Genomic DNA, 26,879 nt, shown 5'->3' with positions numbered 1-26,879 from the left:
TGGCTAGCTTAGCTTAGCATTAAAACTGGGAACAGAGGGAAACAGTTCTGTGCAAGGCTAACAGAATATGCCTACCACCACCATCTTTAAAAGTCATGAATGAACACCTTAGATCTTGTTTGTTAAATTCATAAAAACATCAATTTGCTGTTGGTTTATGTCCTGGACTATTTGTTGGCTGGGGCCAGTGACTACCTGAAGTCTCACCTAATTGCCGGCCTGTAAAACATCAATATATATATGTATATATATATATATATATATATATATATATATGTAATGTGAGCTGTAGAGGTGCTGGTAGGTGCATGTCATTACCTTAAGCTATTTCCCCAGCTGGCTGCTAGCTGTAGCTTCAAATAGACATGAGATCAATCTTCTCATCTGAACACCACAAAATGAATAACCAACTTTCCTAATATATCGAATCATACCTTTAAATACAAAGTCATTTTAACTCTCCAGGCCTCTACAGTTTTAAAGACTAACAAATTGAGAAGGTAAAAGTAAACTAAGCTAACCAGTAGCTGACTGAGGCCTTGTATTAAACGGACAAATATGTGAGTGGTACCAAATTTTCTCATTTAACTCTTATCAAGAGGAAATAAGAGTATTTCTTAAAATGTCAAACTATTTAATGAATGAAAAACAAATATTAGAAGAATATGTTTGTGCCACATGAATGACTTTTTTGCTCTCATTAGTCATCTTGTGTCCCCTCAGAGTAATTTTTTAACCATTGCAAGAGGCCAGTTAAAAAGGGGGTGTATCCTTAGTATAAATGATATAATACATACGGAATATATTGTAAATGTACAAATATTTGATAAGAACAACAGCATGTACACTTTATTTAGACAAAAGCCAGTGTTTATTAATGTCCTCAGTGTACTCACAGTCAACATAGTCCAGATAGAAGGTATATTGTGAGTATAGTACAAGACATCGGCTTATCTTTTTTTTTTTTAATTTATAGATATAATACTATACCAAGGTTCCTAACAAAATGTGCGGATCACAGCCAAAACAGCTCTCAGAAAATGAGGACATGTATGGACTGTTAGTTTTTAAATATTAACATGTAACCTTCAGAAGGAAGTCTCTACATAGTGATCATACAATCCAAAAAGCTGTCTCAGCACTGTTAAAACTTTTCATTAGAAGACAACCAAGGCTAAATGATATGACTGTAAAATGTTCCCAGAGGAGGCTCTCAAGTTGCTGCCTCGTGGTGTGGCTCCAATTGTGGTGAAAATCATTCATGATTTATTAAGAGTTGCTTCTTGTCATTCTCAGAGTGCTATATTTACATGAATGTGACTGTGACATACTGCTAATTCACAGGGGAGCTGTGCTGTATGTTCAAGAGCCCAAACATCCACATTATGTTGCGATTCCTCTTGACAACTTGATTATCTGCCAATTTTGATATTTTTAGAATATGCGTTGAAGTCATGGGCAACCCAAATGAAGCATCTGTTTTATGAAATAGCGGTCCTCAAACGATATACAGCAAAACAAAACATACTGCAAAACAATCCTCAGTACTTTAACTGTGATCACCTAATCGCAGACTAAATTGTAATATGTGCACATACTTAACATAAAAAAAAGCAAACTATAGGTTCAGTTTATTTTGAAAATAATTTAAAAAAATAATAAATCGATAGAAATTTTATGTCAACATCAAGGCATATGTAAGTCATTACGTGTACTCTCATCTGTTTCCAGTGCAAAGGAAGATGTCAATAAACCTGATGTCAAAAATGAGGAGGAGGAGGGGCAGCCATGTTGACTAACAGATGTCTTACACACACGTATGTGATATACAAGGTCTCTTATGCTTGGCTTCAGCTGAGGCAACTGGCATAAAAGCTCCATCTCTGGACACCAGCCAGTGCTAAACACACTTGCTCCCTGTTCTGCTCCTCCTCCTCCTTCACTGTGGCGAGCAGTGGCCTTTATTCACACGAGTAGGAGGAGGAGACAGTCACATGGGTTGGGGGCTTGGCTGAAATGGGCATGGGTAGAGGGGATGTGCTACCCCTAACCCCACTACCCTCCCCAGTGTTGCACAGACTCTGGCAGATTCCAGCGTAGGCCATCTGTGAGGTTTGAAGAGACGTGGAGGTGGCAGCTTCTCTCAACAGGAGCAATTCCCACAGCCCTTCACACTGTTGAGGATCTCCTCCTGCAGTTTCTTCCTCTCCTCCTCTTTCTGGGACAGGCGCTCAGCTGGCGGCTTGGATGGGTTCTTGCCGTTGTTGAGGATTTTGCTGTTCTGAGTGTTCCACAGGTCTGCGTACAAGCTGTGTGGGTTTGAGAGGAGGGTGTGGTGGTCGCCTCGCTCTGCCACTTTACCCTGGCAGAGGAGAAAAAAAAAACAAGAAACATATGGGACCTAAACTTGCAAAAAATCAGTAAAATTCAAAGGTCATCAGAGGGGTTGAAATGGCTGAAAAGCTATGTCCAACAATTTGTGCAAACAGGTGACAACAAATTTGCATGTTTGGATATTACTTAAGTCCCACAGAGGTCGGTATCAGGCCCAGGAATGTTTGCTCTTTATATTAATATGTAGGTATCAAAAGTATTACAATTTGTTTTATTTGTAGACGATACAAACATTTTCTGTTCTGGAAAAAAATTTACAGCAGCTTTTGGAGGTGGTCACTAAATAAATGTGTAAATTAAAGATGTGGTTTGACTCAAGCAGTCATTAAATTTGAACAAAACCAAATGCATGATATTTGGAAATCATAAAATAATTACACAGGTACAAATTATGATAAATAATGTTATTATTTAAAGAACAAATGAAAATACATTTCTGGGTGTAATACTAAAGCTCGGGGCAAAATTAGACACACACAGGATGGTAAAGCTCTGTACACTGTGTGAGAACACCATACAGCCTGCAACCATTATGTTTGATACAAAAAGAGCCACAAGGATAGTAAATAATATTGGACATTGATAGTAAATTAATAATTGATTAATCATAATGGCCCTAGTGTATTCCCAAAGTAAATGACAACTATTTTGATGATCGATTAATTGATTTGAGTCTTTTTTTTTTAATTAAAAAGTGTCCAAATTCTTTTTTCAGCTTCTCAAATGTATGTTTTTTGTTTTTTGTTTTTATCTCTGTGACAAACTAAATATCTTAATGTGAATATTGAACATTGTGCACAAAAGACATCTGAGGGTTTGAGTTACAGTGATCAACATTTTTCATCAATCTCTGACACTGACATCTGACATTTTCTGTACCAAACAACAAATTGATTAATCATGACAGTAACAGACAGATTAATCAATTATAAAACCATACATTATTTGCAGCCCTGGAATACACCAACAATCTGTTTTTTTTAGTCTCAGGCACTGAAATTCAGGGGTATGACAGAATTTGAAACTCCAGTATTCTTGGAATATTGTTGATCAGGTATAAAGAGGACACACATCGTAGTGTAACTGTGGTGATGAACACTGAGGAGGAAAGTGTATTTATGTAACTGTTTGATTATTGATGGATTAGTATAGAACAGAAGTAGGACAAGCATGGTGCTTTGTCCTACTCCTTTTCATACATGAAATGTTTTTTATGTTGCTCATTAAAAGTCTGTTATTGTCTTTCTCCATTTTCTTGGTGCATGTGTTTTATTTAAATGTTTGAAATAAATAAAGTCAAATCAGATCAAAAATCGACTGAAGTTGCAATGACGAGGCCATGAATAGAGCCCTACAGTTAGCATCTCTTCATGACCACACAACACTGACCACGCTCTCTGCGGAGAGTCACCCCCCCCCCCCCCCCCCAACAATCCCTGACGCCTCCCCAACAACTGTTGCAATTTCTCTCGCAAAAAGCACGGCCTCGCAGACACACATGCACATCCACACGCCACAAACACACATCCCTCCCACACAGTCAAACACAAATGAAGGCACCCCCTTCCCCCACCTCCCATGAGCATGCAGAGGTGTTGGCATCATCTTTTTAGTGCACCCAAGACGAGCACGTGACTGCTTCCGCTCGTTATTTTAATGAGCACCCCAGGCAGTCCTCTGCTGGTGACACCGGCAAACGCCATGGCGACATCACACGCAAACATGCCTCCTCGCCACGACCCTCTGATCCCTGCCATCTGACTCTGGAAACATGGAACGACACATGCTCTCTCTCGCCACAGTTCAAAGAAACCTCTCATTTTATCCTATCTGACTCGAGCACCGGTGGAAAATGCCACTTCATCTGTGATACATTACATATTAACTCTTAGTTTCCACATAATAACTGACTTCACTCTGGGTCTTTTTGCACTTTACAGGGTCTCAAGCCCAATCCATTACATACTGCAGCATTGTTCCCTTTACTCAGATCATTTTCTGATACACAACACAATTATAGAGCACCAAAAAGATCCCCTGTAGTGTTGCAAAGTTTTGGCATTTTCTTTAACCAATGATTGCTTTTTTTTTCTGATAATTTTTTTCTTATTCAACAAATGCCTCACCAGACAAATTACTGTCAAATGAGGCACAATTATCACCATTTCTATACAATTGATTTATTATCGATTAAGGGTTCCACAATTTCAATATTCAATTGAAAATGAATCAAAATGAGCAAAGTCAAACTGAAATCAAAGGAAGAGTCACAGTTCTCCCAGTATTTTATTTTCTCTGCCCCTGCCTACTTGCGGCATGGGGTATGTGACCAAAGAAACACTTCAAAGACAACACAGCATAGCTTACTGGCTGTTATATCATATTTAATAGCATATAGACATGTTTTTCATGAAAAAATTGAAAATGTCATGCCAGGTTTTTTTTTTCAATTGAAAAATTGAGTCAAATCATGACCTTAAAAATCACAAGAAAAATCGAATCGTATATTTGGAGACTTGTGGCATTCTTATTATCAATTAATACATATTTTTTAGTGGTTTAATTCTTAGTTGATGAATCATTAACATGTTTGTCTGTTTATTTAGTATTCTCTATGTCTGCATGGCACCGTCAGCATGACCTACACATATTTAACCTAAAACTGTATACACCATTTGAATGGCGATCTCCACTGCAAGACATGTTTAGTCCTGGATGAGGCCTCATCAGTGTCTGGGAAGCTGGCCCATACATTATTAGTCACCGAGACAAACAAGACACGCCATCTGACCAAAACAGCCAGTCGAGTCTGACTGCTTTAATGAGCCCTTATGGAGAAAATAATACATTCAATTCGACCAACAGTGTCCTGTTGTTGTTGAAGTTAATGAGAAAAGCTAAACAAAGCACCATTTCATCACGCACCGTTGTAGAAAGGTAAACTCTAAATAAATGAGAGGCAAAAACAGAAGCTACTTGCTAAATTCTTGTTGTTGGCAGATACAGTGCACTGCAGGTCATGCGGAGTGCAGGTCATCATCCTTCCCTTCAATGCAAAAACTGTCTAATTGGACTGGCAATTAACATGGCGCATGTTTATACTCGGAAAACTCTGAACCGTCATATTATTTGCTTTTTATGAGCCTGACATTACAACTAGAAATGTTAATCAGGAAAGGTATGAGATCAAGTAAAAAATAAGTGGATGAGTTTTTACCTCATTGAGCACAATAATCTCGTCTGCGTCTACGATTGTGGAAAGCCTGTGGGCGATGAACACTGATGTCCTGTCCTTCACCATCTCCTTCATTGAACTCAGGATGTTCTGGAAGCACACAAAGACAAATAACCTAATCGCTCTGTTAAGCTTGACAAGAGTATCCCCTAATCCAAAAGAAAATAGTTCTCTAGGTTTGCAATAATGGCGGCCTGCAAGAACAATAAAAAAAAAATGTATGAATGACAGGATATATATGAAATGTACTCCCAAACTTTGATTTGAAGGAGAAGCTAAGTCAACAGAATGTTGCTCAGCAACATCAACCTTCATATGCTTTTCTTCCCAGTGTTTACATATGATAATTTAAAAACAGCATCATGATGAGAAGCAACAGAAAATCTCAATTAACAGCCACGTCTTTGGCCCCACTATTTCTCCTAAAGTTCAGTGAGTGCACACTGAACTTTCTCATTAAATGTAACATTTACAAAGACTGGGGGGTTTAAGCTGAGCTGGAGATTAAGTAGGAGAAAACAGTGGCAGGTGGCTGGGGAGAACATGGGGGTGGAGTGTGTGTGTGCGTTGAGAGGTGAGTTTGTGTGAGGGGTGTGTATGTCACAGCAGGTATGTGATGCATACGGAGTGAGCCGAATTATTGTGTACCTTCAGCAGGTGACTAAGTGGGTGTTTGCTCGGCTAAATGTGTATGCAGGCACAGTGAGATGACAACCTGGACGTACAGCAGAGGATGAGCATTTGTGGGTACGTTATGAACGCATACCTGCGTCTGTCTGTCTGTCTGTCAGTGTGTGTGTGTGTGTGTGTGTGTGTTCATGCACTGTCAGGCCTACCTCTTCTGTGATCGAGTCTAGGGAGGATGTGGCCTCGTCATACAGGAGGATGGGTGGCTGCTTTAGTATGGCGCGTGCGATGGCGACTCGTTGCTTCTCCCCTCCTGAAATGAAACAACAGATGTCATCAGGGTGTCTACATGTATCACAAAGGTAAATGTAAGACTTTCTAAAAACGGACAGTTTATGCTCTGCTCTTCTGACTAAGCACACGTCAGTTCAAAATTATAAGTAAGGTAAAATGACAATAACTGGTTGTGTTAAAGAACATTTACCTTTATTTATGTGAAAAAAATGTCCCTAAAGATATTAATTACTACAAATGTCCTACAGGCAGACTCTGAAACAAGGCCTATATGCCAAGGTAAAATTCACAATTTCTATGCTAGGACTGCAACTAACAATTATTTTCTTTATCAATTATTCTGCCAACAATTTTCACAATTAATGAATTAATTGTTTAGTTTGCAAAATGCCAAAAGAACTGTGAATAATGCCCATCACTAGGGGTGATGATACAATTATAAAACCATTATCAATGTATCTTGATTAATCAAAATGTTTGATTTTTATACATGATTTATTTTTCTCACTTTGTAACTACTTTTAAAACAGTGTATTTGTAATGACCCATAATTAGTTTAGTTAGACACAGCTTGCATACAGTGTTATTCTTGTCCATGTCCTTTTTCCCTTCAACTTCATGAGAAGCCAAAATGCTTCCATATGCCAGTTTTTAAACCAGAGGGCACCGATTGGATTGTATCCATCTACGGTTGCTCAGGCTCAGCCATCATCACCAAAACTCAAAAAGCAACCTAGCTTAGAACTAGACACAACAAACATCCGTCATGTTTCAGCATCCAGTTCATTCAGCTGAGGAATATACAGCCCAGTCTTAGGAAATTATTACAAGTGATCATAATGTAGAGAGCTGAATTTTTAAGTTACGATTATTGACTTTCCTGTATCGATTAATAATCTTTCAAAAGAGAGTAACAATACATCTAACAGCTTGTTCCCCCACCCCTGCTCATCACAGTTTAAATTATTTTGTTTGTCCAAACCAGTCCAAAACCCAAAGACCTGTGATTTATTATCACAGATGACAAGGAAAAGCATAAAATCCTTAAATTTAAGAAGCTGGAATCAGCAAATGTTTGGCATGTTTGCTTGAAAAGCAACTGAATTGATAAAATAATTATCAGAAAAGTTGGCAACTATTTTTCTTTTGATCACCTAACTGTTGCAGCGCTAATTTTGCTCCTGTATCATTATTTTGGTTCTCCGTTTTCTAGTTTATAGATGGATTTTAAATAAATAGGTAAATGCCATCATGTCACATTTAGCCTACAGATTATTGTCACAGTAATTCTTGTTAACTTCCATGTGTAGATTGGGCTCATGACTGCCCCACTTTTTACAGCTTGTTTTTTGTCAAATGTTGGTGGAGTTGCTTACAGCATTCAATAAATACACATTTAAGTCCCTCCCAAACAGAATTTAAGACTATTTAAGGCCTTTTATTATGAAATGGGAGATTTTAAGACTTTTAAGGGCCTGCAGCCCCCCTGGTCATAAATAAAAGTCAACCAGGCTAAAGAGAAAAGGGCTGAATACAGCAGGTCTCTCTCTGGCCCTTCTCATCAGATAATTACCTCAAACGGAGGGCCAGCACTCAGATAATACTAATGCTACAGGCTTCAGACTGGTAAAACAGACTTTCATTTACTTGAGAAGAAAAATCAGCAGGACGCAAAGATTTATCCCACTGTGTCTGACTCGGCCTTCATTACATATGAGCTGTGTGTGGCCTCTTGAAAGCAAGCGGCGTTGAGCAGATATAAATATTGCTGGCAGTGGAGAACAGCAATGAAAAAAGTTGGGAGCCTTGCAGCCCAGACTGCCCCCCTTCCCTGAACCCTTCCCTCCCTTCCTCTGACAAACTCACTGGCAGCTGTCACGTACAGCAGCAGTGAAATTAATGAGAAGTTAGTCATGTCTTTATTTTGTCCGTTCTCTCACTCACTCAGTCACTCCACATAAAGAAATCTGTGCTGCCAGTAATTGCATCTTGAATGTTAAGTGAAATTGCTCACACACTGTGTGTTTACGTGGGCTAAATGAGTCGCAGAGTGATGCTAGGAGCCAAATACTACACAGTCTTGTGTTATCACTGCAGATCAAATAAGGCAACATGCCATTAAACAAGTTCACACGTTATAAAGAAGAAGAGGATGACAAAATAACAACGGTGCAGCCACAGAGACATCTCATAATTAATCTTATATAATAAGGTCACATTTAATTAACTTAAGTTTTATTATTAGGTTAAGAACAACTGCTCGTAAGTAAATTCCTTTCAAAATAGTTTTTTTAAACTTTCAGAGTTAAGCTGATTTTTTCAAATGCAGAGTCTCTGTGACACTCTTTCAAAGCATACAGTACATCATGGCAACCACCATCCTAATACATACTCTAGGCAGCACATGGAGGTCAATTAGAAGACTTAAACTCTTAAAAGTTAAACTTTGCTTCTTTTCTTCTGCTAACTGTACAGAATTAACCATGTGAGGAAAGTGTACCTTTAAATGTCGGGATGTACAAAACTGAACAAAATATCAAGACATTTTAGACTTAACACTCTAAGATCCATAATAAGACAATGTTTTGAATAGTAGGCCTGGGCAAAAACAAAAAACAAAAATGGCTGTCATATGCATTAGTGATAGACACTTCATGAATAGAAATAAGAAAATTGTTAAATAAAACGTTCAATAGTTTTTCTTAAATGCATTAAATGCAAACCACCCTGAAAGCACACAACAAATATGCCCTAGGGGTGTCACAATTTCAATATAAAATTAAGAATTAATCAAATGAGCTTTCAATTTTAAGATTTAAATGAAGATAGTGTCAATTGCCAATGGATTATCAATCAACCCTAATGCCATCAGTGCTAAAAAAATAAAAAATGTTCAAATCAAAAGTAAAAAGGAATCGTGGATTTGGAGAATTGAGACAACCCTAATACACCCTGACTCATAAATAGTCAGTAATGTTTCTCAAATACAAGAAACACCACTCATTTAACAGGTTGTTGTTTGGTTGCACCATCAACATTTTTTTAAGTCTATTACCTGTGTGCCTTGATAGATAAAGTGGTTAAATTAAGTAAGACAGTTAAATTTAATTATCAGTAATTATGATTATAGAGTAAAATTTTACTGTGAAATTTTTTTCAGATGTATTATCCAGCCCTATTGGATAGGAGGATAGGATTATTTCTTCTTTCATAAAATATTTGGTGGAGAATCTTCACAAAAAATCTATGAGTGCAATGTGGTTAGGCATTTTGGCTACAATAGTTACATTATACAATTAACATCTATAGCTTACACAATTAATTGCTTCAGTTAATTATCATACAAACTAAAGAACATTCTCCCGCCTTCTCAAACGTAACAAATTGCTGCTCTCTTTTTTATATTTCACTGTAAATGAAACATGTTTGAGTTTTGGACTGTTTGTCAAACAAAGTAGGCTACTGTGACAAGCAATTTACTATTTTCTTCTGTTGATAGACTAAACCGTTAATTTCAAATCAGAATCAACAAGATATTTGCCAATGAAAATATCACTTGTGGCAGCCTTCAGGATTGTTAAACCAGTAGTCAAAAGTTAGATTCAAGCACTTGTCAAGTATTTTCAAGCTTCTACAGCTGTGTTAAATTATGTATTAACACACACACTGAAATTAAACTATTAAGAAGTAAAAAAAAAAAAAAAATCCACTCAAGGACATACAAAAAACACACTGCTCTCGTACTTGCTCCTGCAGAGGAGACCATATTTAAACAGTAGTCATAATAGTGCAGCAAACCTGACAGCTTGAGGCCCCGCTCCCCAACCTGGGTGTCATAGCCATGGGGCATCCTGAGGACAGCATCATGGATGCCTGCGAGACGTGCCACTTCGTACACCTCCTCTGGTGTGGCATTGATGTTTCCGTACTGCAGGTTGTAGAAGATAGTGTTGTGGAACAGAACGGCATCCTGACAACAACACAGTTAGAGAGAGAGAGAGAGAGAGAAAAAACAAAAAACGGGGCTTCAGAGAATATTTTTATTGCAGCAGAGACAGAAAGAGAGGACTGCAGATACAAACATGAGGGTAGGAGGGAGAAAGGGAAAGAACGCAAATGACAAAAATACTGTTCATGTACCATCTGTTCTGATCAGCCCCTGAGCTCACTGCAGTGAAAACCTCACTGAATTTGGCTTATTTCTGATACTGTTAGCTATTAATGTTATGCTGCTCTATGCTGCCCCCTTGTTGTATATAATTATTCATAATAACTCCCAAATATATTACATATACTACTGAAAAGTCATATACAGACACACATAAAAGTTATTTGTTTATTTGTTAATTATTAACCCTTGCCGTATTATATTCATATTATATTTATGTTTGTTGATTGAGTTGTGTTTGGTTAAAAACTGAGGCAAAAAGCTGGAATTTCCAGGCATTTCACCAAGTGCATCAATCAAATATAAAACACAGGGTAAGACTTGATAAGTATTCACTTCATCCTACTCATTTTTGGACATGAATTATATATTTCCTCTCTTAAGTTCATGTGTAACTCATTTGTTTTTCTTACATATTGTTGTCTTCATTTTTCTAACACCTTCAAAAGAGAATCTAATCTAATCTCATTTGTACATAAGCTTATTGATTAACTTGAGGAACAAGTGTTTATCTGTTTATCTGAATTAATTTCTTTTACATGAAAATGTATCTAATTAATCCAGAAAAAGGGAGCAAATTATTTTTTCCAAGTCAATTCAACAAGTTTCTGTTCATCTGTGGTGAAGATATCCAAATAGTTAAAAAATGTGTATGTGTTGATAACATAACATTATTTTTTCATTGTGTGATTTGGTTTATTTAAAATGTTGGTGTGCTTCAGACCTGTGGTACGACCCCCAAAGCTTTCCTCAGGCTGTCAAGGCTGACGTCTCGGATGTTCTGCCCTGCTATGTAGATGTTCCCCTGCTGAGGCTCATAGAAGCGGAACAACAGCCGCACAATGGTGCTCTTCCTGCAACCAGACGTGGAACCAATCGTCAGCATCATTCTGTCTGTGAGCTGAACCCCCCACAGTCTACTGATGATATCTGATGATAAGACTCTGCTGCACATACAAATGAGCAGACACACACCTGGCTAAAGGTTTCACAGTCAGTGTACGTACCCTGACCCGCTGCCGCCAACTATAGCCACCTTCTTCCCAGCAGGCACCTCAAAGGACACTCCGTTTAAGACTTTCTGGCCCTCCAGGTACTCAAAATAGACGTCCTCAAAACGGATGGTGGCCTCCTGTGGTGTGATGGTTAATGGTGGGGCAAGATCCCTCTCCTAGAGAAAACCATCAGAGGGTTGAGAAAGACGAAAGCAGGGAGAGAGAGAGAGGAGACAGATACAGAACAGCCAGTGGCAGACGAGGCCTAACATGATGCAATGTTACTCCAACACCTTGTAAAGGGGGATAATGCTGGAGCACAGAGCCAACACAGACTGCATAAAGCAGAGACATTCACAGCAAAAATCGAGAGGTTGTTTCAAAAGGGCGTCTGAGTCTTCACACGCTGCCCTTCATGGTGACTGAAGGATCAATAGGCGTGAAAACTTTCAGGACGTACTGAGCTGAGCCATGGCGCCGAGATGCAGCCAAGGTCAGCAGTGAATAAAGCACTGTCCTTACCCTGAGAGTAAAAGCCTGATCTGCTCCGTTTCTATACTACCTAATAGCAACATTATCACCCTCAATCCACCTCAGCCAATTAATACAAATAACTCACAGTCCATTAGTATAAACAGATGATAATTTCACACACCCTCCAACATGGAAAAAGCCAAAATCATTAATTTTTTTTTATTTTGTGGAGCAGTTTCAAGTGAGGGGGAGTTTTAAATTATTTTACATCTACATAATAGGCCAATGTGTTGCACAAAAAAAAAAGCATTCAGACAGTAATGGCCTGCTGGGCAGTGCCATTCCACGGGGAATCACAATGGAGAGGAGTATTACTGATGAGTGAAAAATAACTGGACAGATTCATTTCTCCTACTGTAATTACAGGCTGGAGACGGGGATGGCATTCATATTGTTAGGCAGCAGGCGCACATTTGCACTTAAATGTGTTCCTCTGACGCAAGATGGGCTGTGGCGTTAAAAAAAAAAAAGATAAATGCAATGAAATGTCTCACAAACACAACTGATAGCTATGACACTGAAGAAACAGAGGTCTCGCATGTCTAAATCTGAAGTGTGCCAGTGATTTTCAATGGTTACATTAAAGAACGGGATCTAGTTTTGGATACGACTTTCTATTTCTGTGTGTTTCTAAAGGTCCGCTGTGCAATATTTATGAGGATCTAAAGGCAGAATATGGCAGTAAAGGAATATAATATTCATAAGAATGTTTTCATTTGTCTATAATCACCTGAAAATAAGAATTATTGTGATTCCATTACCTTAGAATGAGCCCCTTCTATCTACAGATGAGGGCTGCAAATATCAATTAAATCAAAATCAACTTATTTTTTCACTACTTTCCTACATTTTATTTAGCATTTTCTTGATTAAACAAGAAAACAATTGGTAGAATAATCAATACTGAAAATAATTAGTTGTAGCCCTAATTGAAAGGCCATTTTGTTCACAATATCAATGAAAATGAAGCAAAAATTAACCACAGGAAGCCTTAACATTTAAACAGGTTTCTCATTCCTTCCTCAACTCAACAATACTCAATCACTCACTGTTTAAAGGACATAATGACACATTTGTTTTCACTGTCATCGATTGAGCAGATGATCTGCACAGATAGCACAACAAAAAAAAACCCTCTCACAAATCACTACAGTGGAGTTGATCATTTTTAATCACATTATAACTCTCGAGAAAACAAAACAAAACAAACAAAATTGATCAAAATTGAGGGTACAACAATTAAAATGGCAACTGACCACCACTGGTTTATGAACGCTCTGAATAAATCACTGAGCCAATCACATTTCTGCTGCAACTGTCTTAATATACAGATACAGATAACACTAACGCAGTGAGTAATGTCATGCTCTATGAGTGGCAATCAATGAGGAAGCACATGAGTCATGTCAAGCACGTAATTACTACGTTTGACTACAACCTATCATTTTTTACAGCACATGTGAAGAGGTCAGCTATGTCACATGGCCAAAAATAACTCAGCCCTACATTACAATCTATTAGCACATGTCTTGGTAAAGGGCTTTAATAAATTTACTTTTGCTTTAAGATTTCATATTCAACTCTGTGTTTTCTATTGCTGAAAGTTCATCTACTGCTTTCCCTTGTTAGAGGAGGAACAAGTGTAAAAGAGAAAACACAAAATAAGTTTGCCGTTTACTGCTACAATGTGAAGAAGTGCATGTCAGGCTGAAACGTTACCTTGATCTTGGTGTCAACACTGAGCAGGGTGAAAAGAGTGTTCATGTCTATTAGAGCCTGTCTGGTCTCTCTGTACACTGTCCCCAGGAAGTTGAGAGGGAGGGAGAGCTGGAAGAGCAGGCCGTTCACCATCACCAGGTCTCCCACTGTCATCGTACCTACACGACAGCAACACAGCAACTTACAGAGACGCACGTAATCTAGCTCCGGTGTATCATATGTGTATCTTTGGATACACGATCTAAAAATAAATAAATAAATAAATAACACTCCAACCATTTCTTCTTTCAAGTTGTGAAAGCACACAAAGCATGTTACAGTCTGAATCTATCTCCACCCACTGTGATTTCATTTTCTGCATCAAGGCTATTTTATTTCCTATTCATGCCACTTTTTCATGCTTGCTGTGCTTTGTTCTCATTTAGTTTCTATTATCCAGTTCAGTCAGGGTTTTACTTGTCATTTTCATCTGTCCATTTGATTTTGTTTTGACATATTTTTTTTAAGTGTTCTTTTTTTTCCCCCCATTGTGCTGTGGACACAGATCACGGGCATGAAGAGGCAAATTCAGGTCAGGTGATAGGTATTTTGCACCGTTTCACCTGGATGCCATCAAATTATTTCATGGCTTATAGAACCTGAGAGAATGATTTTACAAAAATTGGAAACACAAGCACACTCACACGGGGTTGGGTACTGAAACCTGGTCCCAATATGGCACTGGTACCTATACGTCTGATACCTACCAGGCCACCTAGCAACAAGGTTTTTGGTGCCTCATTTTGGGCCCAGATTTCAAATACTGAGTGGGATGTGCAACAAATGCTTAAAAATGGGGTGAAATGAACATGATTTATGTTGTGAAATAAACAAAAAACAGTTGATGTGATCATGCTGACCTTTATTTAACTAAAGTTTAACTGAAATCTTTTTTATTAGCTGCTTCCCCAATTATTGTTAATGACTGATGATAATTGTAGGATGGGTGGCGCATGCCAGAAAAAAATTGGGAACCACTGTGTTACCCAACCCTACAGACACACATGGAAACTCCTAACTGACTCACCTGCAGTGATGCCCTTGCTGGCCAGCAACATGATGCCAGTGAGGCCGACGCTGAAGATGGCGCTCTGGCCAAAGTTGAGCATGGCGAGCGTAGACGTGGTTTTTAAAGAGGATGACTCATAGATCTTCAGGAAACCATCATACCTTTCAGCTTCATACTTCTCATTGTTGAAGTACTGCAGCCAAGATAAGAAACATGAAGAGAAGGAGAGGAGAGATGGGAGCACAGGGCACAGAGACGGCAAAGGGATTCACAAAAGGAAAGAAAGTAGGAGTTTGGAGAGAAAGAGGGACAGACACAAAATATGGTTAAGGTTAAAGGTTAAGGAAGCATGGAGAGCAGAGTTAGGCATATTAGACACTTTAGAGCAGCCTGCCTCAAGGCTGCATTTGTTCTCAGTGACCGCTCTGGGCCTGGTCTGGGTCTCAGTTGGCCTCTAAAGCACTTTTTCATGTCTGTTTCTTCATCTCCTCCCCACTGATCATAAAGGATGTAGAGGGCGATGAAACAAAATCCAGAGAATGGTTTGCTGAGCAGCCCCTGGATCTGAAGCTTTGGCAGAGGATAGTGATTATGGCAAAAAAACAATTTAGAAAATATTACGACAGGAATGATATGCTTATCTCCTGATTCAAGAGTATCATGATACTTAGGTACTGATTCTATATGTGTTGCGATTAACACAAGATTTACACAAGACGATGGGAAAAAAGTGGAATCATACACTTCTAGAGACTGTATATCATGAGTCTTCTTTCTGAAAACAATGCACCCACATGCCAGCCAGTCTTTGTTTTTATATGTATTTTGGGGCTTTTTGATCCTTTATTCAACATTACAGCTGAAGATATGACAGGGAAGGGGAAGAGAGAGTATAAAATGAGAGTAAATATAAGATGTTAGGTCAAAATTAATAGTGTATTAGAGTAATAGATTGAATTGCCAATGTGAAGTCAGCAGTTATTAGTTCACTAGAAAATATGTATCTGAAAAGTATGAGCATACATGTTTTAAGTTAAGCGTGTGAAATACAATGGATTGTTGGTTATATAATTGTATAATAACCGCAAAATTACCACAATTGCGGTTTGCGATTAATCTATTGATTTTCTTTTCGATTAATCAATTAATCAACCTATTAATTTATGGCTAAATCTAGCAATTATTTTTATTATTTATTTTTTTTATTACTGAATAATGCAACAATTTATTTACCTAAATACATATAAAAAATGTGTCCCCTTAATACTTCAATATTATCATAACCCTGAAAAAAATACTATTTAATTATTTTTATTAAAATTATTATTATATATATTATTATATGTGCAAGGAAAGCCTTAACATCACTTACAAGTTAAAGCTACAACAAGGAACTTTCATATTTCACATTGAAATGAGTTTCATGAACACAAATATAATGTCAAAAACAAAATCATCTAAATAAAAGTCTAACAGACCACTCAGTGTAACTTTGCCTTTGAAAAATGTAAAAACAGGTTCATCTGATTTCAAGGAGATTCCAACCTGGTGGAAGACATTAAGAATAAACATACAGAAATAGCTAATCTTCTTGTGGATGGTCTCAATTACTTATGTTGGTCATATAGAGGCACCAGTAATGAATTAAGTATTTCATTAGCAGTTAAAACTCCTTGCAGTAGCTTACAAAAATAATTACTGCAGAGTATTTACCACTGGCACTACTGTCAGCCTCTGTATTTACATCTGCAACAGCTTACATAGACACCTACCAACAGAGCACAGATAGCTCTTAAGTGTTACACCACATAAGCAGCTCTAATTTTGATTAAGACATACAGCACAGCTATCATTTAGAGAGAAAAACACCTCATGAATCAGCCACAAGCACGTCTCTTAAATTCAAAACTACGGCACGATCACAACAACGACCCTCCTCAACTCTGCTGCCAATTACCTAATATTGCTGTTTGTTTAGCTTGCACTATTGTTCCTCTGCTCTGGTTAAGTGGGCGATTTGCTTCTCTAGCTAACGGCAGTGGTGCTGAGCTGCTACCGACTTGCCACTGATTTGCATATAGGGAAATGCAGGAAATCAGAGAGAAAGAGAGAAAGTAGCACATAGAGGACAAACAGAAGCAGTGCAAGGCACCATGTTCAGGTTCTCATCCAGCCCTTTGTGAAAGTGGAACGGATTTCTGAGTGGGCGGAGATCTAATTACATATGCACACTCACAGCTCAGAGTGATGCTAAATCCGGCCGCATTGGCACAGATGACACAAAATAACACAGAACAAAACGTTAAGGAAAACAGGATGCAAAATAATACAGCAAAGAAAATAACATGGGTACCAAAATATATCTGGAGCAGGCAACAAAGCACCCCGAAACTGGATGGTGATTATGTTTATATATGTACTAGGTACAACAAGGTTACCTAGAAGGAGGCTTAAAGCAGCAAAAGATGAAGATTCAGGACAAGCATAAAAGTATAAAGCAATGTTTACATCCAGACCACATCATATCAGTCAGGTTTCTGTGAGTGCACACTCACCCATAAACCACCCTGACAGACATGCAGACATGTCTATCAAAATAAAGCCTCCAGTCACAGACACTTTCAGTCCAAATCTATAACTGAGACACTTTGGGTCATTGACTGAACAAGGAAAATTGTCCTCAGTGTCCGGTGATAAACGTCTCATTGTTTGTGGCGACTGGAATGGCATTTACAAAAAAGTGTGAACAGTTTTAGACTGAAAGAAAAGACAACAGACAATGAGAGAAAGAGGGTGTCTGGAAATATTAGTAAATACCAAGAAAATTTCAGTGCCTATAAAAAGTATTTACCCCCCTTGGATATTTCCCCCTCTTGTTGCTTTTATAAATGGAATCATGGTCAATATAATTTGACAAAAACTTGCAAAAAAAGTCTTTAATTTCAAAGTGAAAACAGATTTCTACAAAGCAATGTCAAATAATTAAAAAATATGCTATGTAAAATAAGTGATTGCATAAATATTCACCCCCTTTAAAGTGACTGACCTAATTAAACAGAGGTCCACAGATCATCTGAGTGCAGTGAATGTGTCTGAAGTGATTGTAGTAAAAAGACACCGGTGTCTGCAAGGTTCAGACACTGGTTAATCGGTATTCCTGGCTACAATAACACCATAAAGACAATAGAACCCTTAAAGCAACTCCAAGAAAAGGTTATTGAAAAGTATAAGTCAAGGGTAGACAGAAGAAAATTTCCAAGTCAATTTCCAAGCACTAGATATGTTTCTGAAAACATTTTAGGCAAGAAATGGGTGATGCAGTAACAGGATCTTGATCCATATTTGATAAGAACAGTCAGTAATAGTTTGAGCTGGGTTTTGGGAACCTCCATTGGACACTGGACCCAAAATGAAGGCCACCTGGTCACAATATATATCTCATATTACAGCTAAACAGTACACTAAGATATGTTTCTAAACAAACATATTTGGTGAGAAATAGGCAATGTAGTAAAAGCATGTTGATCCACATTTGATCAGCAGTGCTTAATTTGACTTTTTAATCTGAGATTTGTGAGCAGTGTGTTCAGACGCCACTTGCCTTCTTTTTTTTTCTACTCCTTTATTGAGTAAAGGAAGGATACATATGTTTTGGTCTGAGATGCTGGTGGTCTACTGCGACCTCTATTGGCAGTGAATGTTGTGTACAGCACCTTTAAATATTTGAGAACTACCACTTGTACAGATTTAGGTAAAAATAAACTAGATGTTATCTCTTTATGCATGAGAACTGAAAGAATAATATGAGAATTTTATCACAGTATAATTATATAGAGACAAAAATTGATAACTGAATTGTTGACCAGCCCTCATTGGTTCTGATCAATACCTCAGTTCTGCAAGCTACAACGTGACTGTATCAGTCCAGTTCACTCATTGTGAAATTCAGCAGAAGTATGTTTGCAATCATTTTACTAGCTAACAGTTAAAGTTTTTTGCCTTTACTGAGATAGGACAGCTGAAGATATGACAGGAAAGGGGGTAGAGAGAGGGGATGACACACAGCAAATGGGCCGCAGGCAGGAATCGAACCGGCAGCCGCTGCAGAGGACTGACAGCCTCAATACGTAGTGCGTACGCTCTACCAACTGAGCTATGGGGCACCCCAGCTAACAGTTAAAGTTTAACTAACAGTTAAATAGACAAACAATATGGAAGCATAATATTTATAATCAACCTTATTGTCTATTGACTGACAAGAATCATATTACAGCATAAGAACATTTGGAATATTGCCAAATATTGAATTACTGCATGACACAAAATAGTTGCACAACAGCACTCACAGCCTGCGTCTGGTGTGACACTGATCTGCTAGGGGGAATATGATGACATTTGAGTAAACCTGTGTAGAGACTAGCAGTGACTTTCAGTCCTTTCAGCCATAAATTCCTCTCCTCACCCCCAAAAAGATAAACTTGACTTTAGAGTTTAACTTGCACTTGTTATGACATAGCATTTTTGTGTGTGAAAGTGGTGAGCAGCAGAGACGGGGAGGGAGAGAGAAAGAGCTTTTCTTTGATTAAAAGGCAAATTCTGACAGTGGCAATCATGCCAGTGAAACACCATTACCACAGACGAGTAAATATTTGTTCATGTCAATGTGCCAAGCTTAAGTGAATAGAAGAAAAAGACTGGAAAGGAGGCGATAAAAGGGAAGGATTGATGAAGGGAGGAGGGGTGCGGATGAGGAGTGTGGTTTTGTGGGGGGCTGGATCTCACCTTAACAGTCTCATAGTTAAGGAGGGAGTCAATAGCTGCGTTGCCGGCGTCATTGTCTGCTTTGTTCATTTCTATCCGGAAGCGAGTCCTGTGCACAGAGACACATTCACAGTCACATAGGAACATTCTTAAGCACATATTTCAGCCTCAGAGTGAACATTGTTACTGTCAGCAGCACAGAGAGCCACAGAAATATTTACTAAATCGTTTTCAAGTGATAACAAACATAAGCAATAACACAACCATTTGAATCACAAGGCAGAGCCAGGACTAACACAAACATCCTTATTGTTACCTCCACTGAGTGATGAGAATGGTGAAGAGGGTGTACGCTGATAAAGTACCCAAGGCCACTGCTGCAAACTGCCCACCACACTTGTAATACTGCAGAAGAGAAAAGCACAGTCAAAACAAAGAACCTCTCACATGATGTCAATGATTAATTGCTGTTAAAGGGATAGTTCACCCAAAAATGAAAAGTCTGCCATTATCTATTCAACCCATGCCGACTGAAGGTCGGGTTTATTTTATTAGTCCACAATACATTGCAGTGTTGCAGAACCCAAAATCTTCTACACAGTGGAAGTGAATGATGATCAGTTTTCAAATAATAACAATAAAATAAAAAAAAAATTAAAAATTAAAAAACATAAAATGCCTCCATACCGCTGGTCTGGTATAATCCAAGTCTCCTAAAGCCACACCGCCACATGACACACATACAGTTCAAAGAGTGTGCATGTCAACGTGGCTCCAAACTAAGGATCTACAGTCAAGATTCAGGCTAAAAACCTGGTGTAAGTAACATTTTTTTAGTCAACTTGGCATGTTGGGGATTACACTAGACAAGCAGCATAGAGGCATTTTATGCTTATAGTCTGTTGTTTTTTACATTTGAAAACTGGCCACCATTCACTTCCGTTTTTTGGAAGATTCTGCAACGCTATTTTCCTGTGAAACTCCAGCAGTGTTTTCTCAACTAAAAAACTAAACGAGACCTTCAATCAGCATGACAGTGAGTAGATAAAATGAATTTTAATTTTTGTGATAAATGAGAAACTTTAAAACTGTTTAAAATATTAGTATTTTTGCAGTAAGATAACCTGCTGCTCTGTTTCATATGAAGAGCGCTGTGGTTTTGATTAGTGTGGAGGAACAGTGATGCTCCGTGTTACCTTCTCTCACAGTGATATGACATCTCTGTGGGTCAGACTCGTGTCGTGTCATGTACTCTGCTGTCCGACACGTTTTGCATAAATGATCTGCAGCAGCGTTTCTCATCTTTCTTATAAAACCCAAATTTGTTCTAAACTTGAGCATTATGAAAGTTTGGTGGTGCGACGCGGTACAGTGTCACTTCTGTCGCTGTTTTCAGCACGGCCTGTTTTGAGCAAATGAAGAGGAGACACAGGAGAGGGAGGGAGCGCTTGTTTTTGTGAGCGTGGCAGCGGGCGTCCAGCAGAGACAGCGGGAGAGAGAAGACGGAGGAAAGTTACAGTGGCAGCTCACTGATCCCAAAATTAAACGTATGCGCATCCTAATAAGATGCATCGATATGCTAGTGCTGCATCGATTTGTTTCCGATTCATGTTCAGCTTTTTACCGATGCAGGCCATCTGAACCGATGCACTCGTATCTAACACATTAAAGTCCAATGCATCGGACGTATGAGTGAATCGTTACACCCCTACAAATCTCATATCATGATACAATATAATATCGATATATTAATATATATTAATATATAAAGTCTACTACGCCCCTCCAATTTATGATCCAGTGGAATTAATCATTCAGCAAATCCAGGTACGTGCAGATTTGGATGATGAATAATGTTTGATGCATCTGGAGTTGACTTATTCTATTTCTTATACTTCTCTATATCTTTTGTCTTTTTCTCAGCTTAAGGAAAATGCACAAAATTTTCAACCCTAGTTGTGACTGAACAGCTGCGTGATGAATAGTCAAGCGACCACATCAGACCGCCGGACCCCAGCGTTGGCAGTGTCACAAGGCATTTTGAGAACGTACTGTTTTTGACCATTCCACTATGAAATTGAGTGTTACAAATGGAGGGGAAACTACAAGAACTAATCGTGCTAATGCTTTAGCTATTTGGGCAATGGAGTCTGCCCTCATTACAGGCAAGCTGACATTATGGTCCAGAGTGGAATAATAGTGCGAAGCTATAGACGAGACGTTCTTTCACTGGTGGCCAAGGAGGGGGGCATCTGTTCAGGGCATACTCCACAGGAGGACATTAAGCTGCTACAAAGCTTTGGGATTCATCACTGACACTAATGGGCTCTATGTTGCCACCAAAAGTTCATGGGGATTCATATTCCATTTAGAATGTAAATGAGACAATATCCCCGAAATTAATTTCCGGACAATCTGCTGTGAAGAGTGTCAAGGTGATGGAAGGTCCTGAGCTAACATTAAGGACTGAAACAGTAACAGCAACAAGAAATAAAAGCCAGAAAATTGTGAGCAGTGTTTCTGGTAGCATCCAACAATAATGTGAAGGCTTATGATTACCATCATTAGTGTCTGTGTGCGTGGATGTCACCGTGAGACTCACCAAAATGGCACTGACGAGGCCCATCTCAAAGATTGTTGGTCCCAGATTGAAGACGAGCGCGCTGAGGACAAACGAGATGCCCCGTGTGCCGCGGTCGATCGCCTTGGACAGCGCTCCTGTCTGGCGGCTGAGATGGAAACCCAGGTCCAGATTGTGCAAGTGCAGGAAGACATTCTTGGCGATGCGTCGGATGGAGCTCTGGGCCACCTTGCCGAACACAGTGTTCCTCAGCTCGTTGAAGAGGGCTGCACAAGCCCGTGACACGCCATCTGGGATAAGCGGAGGAGACGGAGAGTTTAGCACACCTGCTGTGAAAAGCTGGGAGGTTCAGACAGCGGGGCTGGGTGCAATTGAGTGAGAATATATCCTCAACCTAAACACTGAGGACTGTTATGTTGCTCTAAAGTGACATGAGGCAGTAAAACAAGAATCTGACCCTTCCTTTCCTGTCTTGTAGGATGTCATACAGTACTGAGACAGCTGAGACTAGACAGGGTGAAGGCTTGTCACCTGCTCTTAAGTGAAGGTTTATATAAGGTGGGGGGGGCAGGTTTTTCACATCAGCTCCGGTCTGTAAGAACTGCAGTGCTACAGCAACAGCCTCCCCAAGCCTCTGTAATTACAAAGCAGGATGCTGTCTGAAACCTCACTACTATGACAGGCCAGCACCCTGCAGACTGAGGGAAGGGAGGGTATCTGAGTATACACAAGTGCTTTCAGTCTGTGTGTGTGGTGGTGAGCGGGCTACATGTGTGAGCAGAATACCAGAAGAGGGAGGGGGAGGTGTTTTTAATAAGAGTGTCATAGAAAGATGTGACTATGAGTTGTCAATGAACAGGCTTAATTTCATCAAAGCCTGAGTCTAGACTTTCTCTGGCTGATCCGTAGGATGAGAATGATTGCAAGAAAGAGTTCAGATTGTCTAATGCGGGGCTGAAGGCTGAGTTTTAAGATCTTATCAATAGCCAGTGTATTACTTACAGTAGATGCCAGTTAGCATGCCCCCAGAGAGGAATACCAGCAAAGAAGCTAAGCAATCAACTGCTGTGGACAGGGTCAGCCACTTAAAAAAGGCCACATTAAAAAAAACCTCAATATCTGTTTAAGTGTACACTATACTTAGAATATATCCACTGCTTTACTTTACTGTCAGGCAGCGTTTCCCAACAGGAAACTGCCATTATACAAGCCAAATATTGCTCTCTCCATAGGCAAAATCCATCATTTTACCAAGCACAACGTGGAGTTGCTGGTCTATTGCTGTCTTGATCTGTTATTCTGTTTGTGTGATTGTGTAACTTCTGGTGTTTTAAAAAGATAGTTGGGATTCACAATAACACAAAAAGATAAATAAATTAAGGCAGCTCTCATGTTCTGTGATGTACAATGACTGATTTTGTCCATAAAGTTTTGTTGGTTTGGAGATGGTAGCTAGCAAGAGCCAGTGGTGGTACTCAAGCTCCCTTTAGTGACACACTGAGAAAACTAGTAAAATTTTTTTAAAAGAAACAAATTAAGTGAAAAACATATAATCAAAATAGAACAAAACTGAATCAAAATAGTTAAACTATAAGCTCAATTGAATTAAATTTAAAATAAGTTTGGTCTTTCCTGTAATATTTTTGTTTCAATATCAGCCTGCTGCGTTGTCACATTCATAGCACAAGCATACGTCATAGTTACGAGTTAGTTACAAGCCACACTGTGATGGCAGTAAGCCAGCCGTGGCTGTGAAGGCAGTGTGGCTATGGCTGACAACAGCCAACAATAATCAAAAATCATTTACTCAGTAGGACCAAATCTGCCCCGTATGTGAACTGTCAGTAGCTGAATAGGGTAGGCCTACACTACTCCATTTTAACAACAGTCATAGTGGTGGTAACTGGAGAACCTAATAGTATGTGTCTAGAAAGTTTGACAAACACAGCTTTCAGTGACATGATAACTATCAATAAGTACCTCAAACAACCTCACATCAAATACAAACTATCCCCTTTACAGTATTTTTACTGCTGCATATTTTGAGAGTTTTTAAGCTGCCTGATATGCAGTGCTATAATGGTTTCAGTTCAATAATATCTAATTCCAAAACAGTCAATTATGTGATCCCTTACACTTCTCATGAACTGTTATACCAGCAGATGGCTAGCATGACTGTCACAAATTAATATTTGTCTGTGTTTGAATGACACATGGCCTTCCTGTGGCGATTTCTCCGAGTTGTGAGAATACATGACTTGTCTGCTGAGACCAAAGTCGGGGTAATAATAGCTGTCTGTCGGTCTTCATGGGGCTATAATGTGGCGTTAAATAGGAATGCTCAACTAATGAACAATGTGTCCACATCTGACAAGGTAGGATGAGCACCATGCAACCCTTTCAGCCAAATTACACTCCTCTCTGCAGGCTCTGAGTACCGGGTCCTGAGTGTCGCAAAGAGGGAACAAAAAAATACAATTCCTTTCTTTAAGAGCATCTCCTTCATTCTTCCTCGTCATCTTAATTCGTCCTGTCTGGAGCCCTGTTCATGTGCTCCAATTATTCAACAAGCAGCATTAGTGTGCAAGACCTAAGTGGGCTCATTAAAGTAAGTGGCTACAGGGCTAAGTGTACATTGCATCCAAGCTGATCTTACTCAAGGCCAGAGTAACTTACGGTGGGTGTCAGGTTCACAATATTTATTTTTGTATGTTTGCTTTTCATCAGCAGCTTGGCGAAAAAATACTCTAATCAGGAAGGAACTTCACATTCACGCTACATGCTACCCCTGACCCCTCTTGTATTCACACAGCCCATTTGGACAAAGAGTAGAAAAAAGGGAGGCGCTCTCAAGGGATGAAGTGAAAGAAACATCCCTGGCCTTTGCATAACACAAAAATATATCCAACCACTTTCAAAAGGACATTAGCAATTTCTTCCCCACCGCTTTAGAAATGTATCCAGCTCTGTTTGCCTTGGGAGCACGCAGGTATCATATGAAAAGTCGTCGGCGCTCACAAGAGGGCTACGTAGATTGATAGAAGTGAACTCGGGTGCAGAGCGGAGCACATAATGTAAATAATGTCAGGGAGAGGCAGAGGTTGCGGAGTGGCATTGATATGAATGTGTTGGGAAAGGTCAGCCTGTAGATAATAGGCAGTCCCACAGTCCCCTCTGATGAGCGCAGCACCTGCCAGCGCAATACAAGTCTGGGACTTACAGCCAATCAGCACGGCCGTTGCCATGGTAGCCACGGTGCTTGGCGCGTCATTCAGGTTCAGCATGTGTCCCGACATCTGGTTAAGCTCGTCCACTGCATACTTAAACATGAAGGGCACCATCACATTGGTGAGCTGGGAAGGCAGAGAGGGAGGGAGGAGAGATTCAGAGCAGAGGCGAAAAAAAAAAACAGAGCCTATTAGACAGACATATGTTCAATATAGTCCAGTGCCATTATTCTACTCCTCTGTAGTGCCGCTTATATATAAATGTATGTGCTCCCCACATGCTTAAAAAGATGGATTTCCACTATTGTTAGACAGTAAATCAAACATTACCCATTCAGGCAGATTCAAGGATACATATATGTATGCAGGTATGTATTTATATATGTATGTATGCTGTGTGTGTATGTGTGTGTATTCTTCCTGACTAGCTGTGCTGATGCTGGTGAGGTGGCTGGTGCTTCCTGCTAATGGAATTGAAATGGTTATTAGGGCTAATTAAAAGCACAGGGACAGCTGTGTGACTCAGGCTAGGCGGTCCGCTGCGCATTAGGACAGCCAGAGAACACAGTAGCACACCGCAGAGCATTTTCATTTGAAACCCATTTCATTTGAACCTCTCAACCCCTAACACAGCAGAGGGCTTTTTTAACTTTTCTTTTTTGTTTCTTTCCTCCTGTCAAATTTTGAATGATATAATTCTGATAAAACATTAGTAACAACGATATAAAACAGAGTTTAAAAAACTAATAAACCCACTGTGACCTTACTAATGTCAAAAAACACCTAATAATGCACCATTTTTGCTGCAAAAGCAACATCTCTGGGGTTCTTGGTTTATACACTTGGGTATTATACTCAGACAATAGACGTCCTCTGGGTCCCTCAAGGAAAAACAATATCTTTGCTACCAAGACAACAGAACATGACACAAAAATAGCCTGAGCCATTATCGCAGGGCCAAAACGTGTCCTCAGTTTTACCACTAATACATGATAAGATTGGATCACGCTCTTTCAATCCACTAACAGCCAAGTGGAGATTAAATCACCACCATGTCAATCTGTACGTGCCGATATGTCATCTCATGATAGAAATTTTACGTCAAGTAGTGGAGAAGAGGCTTCAGGCTATGAAGAATTAGCTTAAGCCTATAGCATGACACACATACACCTCACACAAAGACAGAGAGGGCTTCATTTGAGGCGAACGAAAACAAGAGCTTCTATATAGTCACTTATTTGAAATGAAAATGTCACTGATATTGCTGAGTGCAGAGGTGTGATTCGCTGTAACCAC

The 26,879-nt window shown here is 39.2% G+C and overlaps 1 protein-coding gene across 1 annotated transcript in view; it reads right to left on the bottom strand.

The window, feature by feature from the left end:
- Positions 1-847: 847 nt before the first annotated feature.
- abcb7 (ATP-binding cassette, sub-family B (MDR/TAP), member 7) overlaps positions 848-26,879 on the bottom strand; it is a 35,556-nt gene continuing 9,524 nt past the window's right edge. Inside the window, exons 5-16 of the mRNA XM_084719365.1 lie at positions 25,577-25,709; positions 22,378-22,646; positions 20,092-20,180; positions 19,797-19,884; positions 15,033-15,207; positions 13,967-14,124; positions 11,726-11,889; positions 11,443-11,572; positions 10,349-10,520; positions 6,466-6,569; positions 5,612-5,719; positions 848-2,362 (exon numbers count right to left, since the gene is read on the bottom strand). Of these exons, the coding sequence (XP_084575491.1) occupies positions 2,144-2,362; positions 5,612-5,719; positions 6,466-6,569; positions 10,349-10,520; positions 11,443-11,572; positions 11,726-11,889; positions 13,967-14,124; positions 15,033-15,207; positions 19,797-19,884; positions 20,092-20,180; positions 22,378-22,646; positions 25,577-25,709 (1,809 nt within the window). The 3' untranslated portion in view covers positions 848-2,143. The remainder of the gene's footprint in view (positions 2,363-5,611; positions 5,720-6,465; positions 6,570-10,348; positions 10,521-11,442; positions 11,573-11,725; positions 11,890-13,966; positions 14,125-15,032; positions 15,208-19,796; positions 19,885-20,091; positions 20,181-22,377; positions 22,647-25,576; positions 25,710-26,879) is intronic.

Source organism: Lutjanus erythropterus, chromosome 5 (assembly GCF_056507025.1).
Source record: "Lutjanus erythropterus isolate fLutEry1 chromosome 5, fLutEry1.hap2, whole genome shotgun sequence".
Taxonomy (NCBI): domain Eukaryota; kingdom Metazoa; phylum Chordata; class Actinopteri; order Lutjaniformes; family Lutjanidae; genus Lutjanus; species Lutjanus erythropterus.
This window is presented reverse-complemented; position numbering and strand designations above follow the sequence as displayed.